At 37.2% G+C, this 1,645-nt stretch overlaps 1 protein-coding gene across 1 annotated transcript; it reads right to left on the minus strand.

Moving 5' to 3' along the window:
- Positions 1-312: 312 nt before the first annotated feature.
- On the minus strand, positions 313-1,288 carry LOC110934663. Its single transcript, XM_022177544.2, has one exon. It carries the CDS (start codon positions 1,001-1,003, stop codon positions 548-550), a length of 456 nt encoding a protein of 151 aa, XP_022033236.1. The 5' UTR covers positions 1,004-1,288; the 3' UTR covers positions 313-547.
- Between the last annotated feature and the right edge of the window lie 357 nt (positions 1,289-1,645).

The raw sequence follows: 1,645 nt of genomic DNA on the forward strand, positions 1-1,645 counted from the left end.
AGTGTGTGTGTGTGTGTTCTTGTTCAACAAATGGCAAGGTTTAACTAAGGTGTGGTATATATACTAGCTCCAAGTGTTGCACCCTTCATGGGTTTCGGGTGGGTTTACGGCCCAAATGGCCCAACCGGCCAAAGGTTCTCGGCCCAAGGCCCATTCGGTTACTATTCACTCGAGACCTCATGGTCTCGAGTCGGGTTCTTTGTTTTCGGGTTGGGTTCTCGGTTCACATAAAACACGTACACATATATATATACAAATGCACACATACAAAGCACATAAAAGTTCACGTTTATCATTAGGTTTGATCGGTTAACTAGTCACATAACGTACAAGCAAGCTACATCAAGACACAACGAAAGGTTCTAGGTTTCGAGTTGTCACATGAAGGATATATGCCACCGGTGAGATAATACGTCCTTTTATATTCTTTACCATTCACGACGTAACTAACATTTGGTGCCCGACCAGACAATACATCATCAAAAACTGGAGATCGTTGAAGGATGTTAATATCATTGCACGAACCTGGTGTTTTGAAGAATGCGTGTCATATCCATAACTCATATGATGCAACGACTTCTAAAATGATTGTTGGTTTGCCGCTTCTACCTGCAAATTGCCCAGCCCAAGCATTGGGACAATTTTTCCATTCCCAATGCATACAATCAATGCTGCCAATCATTCCTGGGAATCCACGTTCTTCCCCAACATGGAGTAACCTTGCTAAATCATTATCATTGGGCTTTCTAAGGTACTGTTGACTGAAACACGAAATAACACCTTCTACGAACTTCATAAGAGCATCCCCTGTTACAGTTTTACTTATTCTTAAATATTCATCATGTGCATCTACTGATGTCCCATACGCTAGAACACGCATAGCTGCAGTACATTTTTGCAATGATGAAAGACCTTGCCTGCCTGTGGCATCACGTCTTTGTTGAAAATATACATCATTAGCTATAACAGCTTCCACTATACGTAGGAATAGTGGTTTCCGCATTCGGAATCTACGTCAAAATGTTACTTCATCATATGTTGGGTTCTCAACAAAGTAGTCTTTCATCAAGCGCGCCTTACCCTGTTCACGTTCACGATCACAATACCTTCTTCTTACTGTAGGAGAATGATCTCTAATGATCATATCCGGCATGTTTATGAGTAATTCAACCAACATGTTATCAAATGCTCGATTTGATTGAAACACTATTTCTTCCCATTCATTGCTCTCATTTGATGATTCGGAACTCTCAGAGTTTTCAGTATATGACATTTTTCATAAAGAGTAGAACTTTTATGGTTGGATGAGAATGTGACTCATTGGTATACTTTATTTATACAAAAAATGAAGATAATTTATTATCCAGAATAAATCCTAGCATCGAATACGGTGTTAACAAATAGATAAAGAAGATAATTGATTAATTCTTAAAAATATAAAGTAGAGATAATGCTAGATTTTATTATCTAGATAAAATCCTAGCATCCAATACGGTGTTGGCAAATGGATAAAGAAGATAACTGATTAATTATTAAAAATATAAACTAGAGATAATGTTAGATTTTATTATCCAGATAAAATCCTAGCATCCAATACGGTATTGACAAATGGATAAAGAAGATAATTGATTAATTCCTAATAATT

This window comes from Helianthus annuus, chromosome 4 (assembly GCF_002127325.2).
Source record: "Helianthus annuus cultivar XRQ/B chromosome 4, HanXRQr2.0-SUNRISE, whole genome shotgun sequence".
Taxonomy (NCBI): Eukaryota; Viridiplantae; Streptophyta; class Magnoliopsida; order Asterales; family Asteraceae; genus Helianthus; species Helianthus annuus.

What these genes read in the sequence shown, in the direction of transcription:
- LOC110934663 (XM_022177544.2), bottom strand. Translation starts at nt 1,003, where the DNA reads ATGCGGAAACCACTATTCCTACGTATAGTGGAAGCTGTTATAGCTAAT.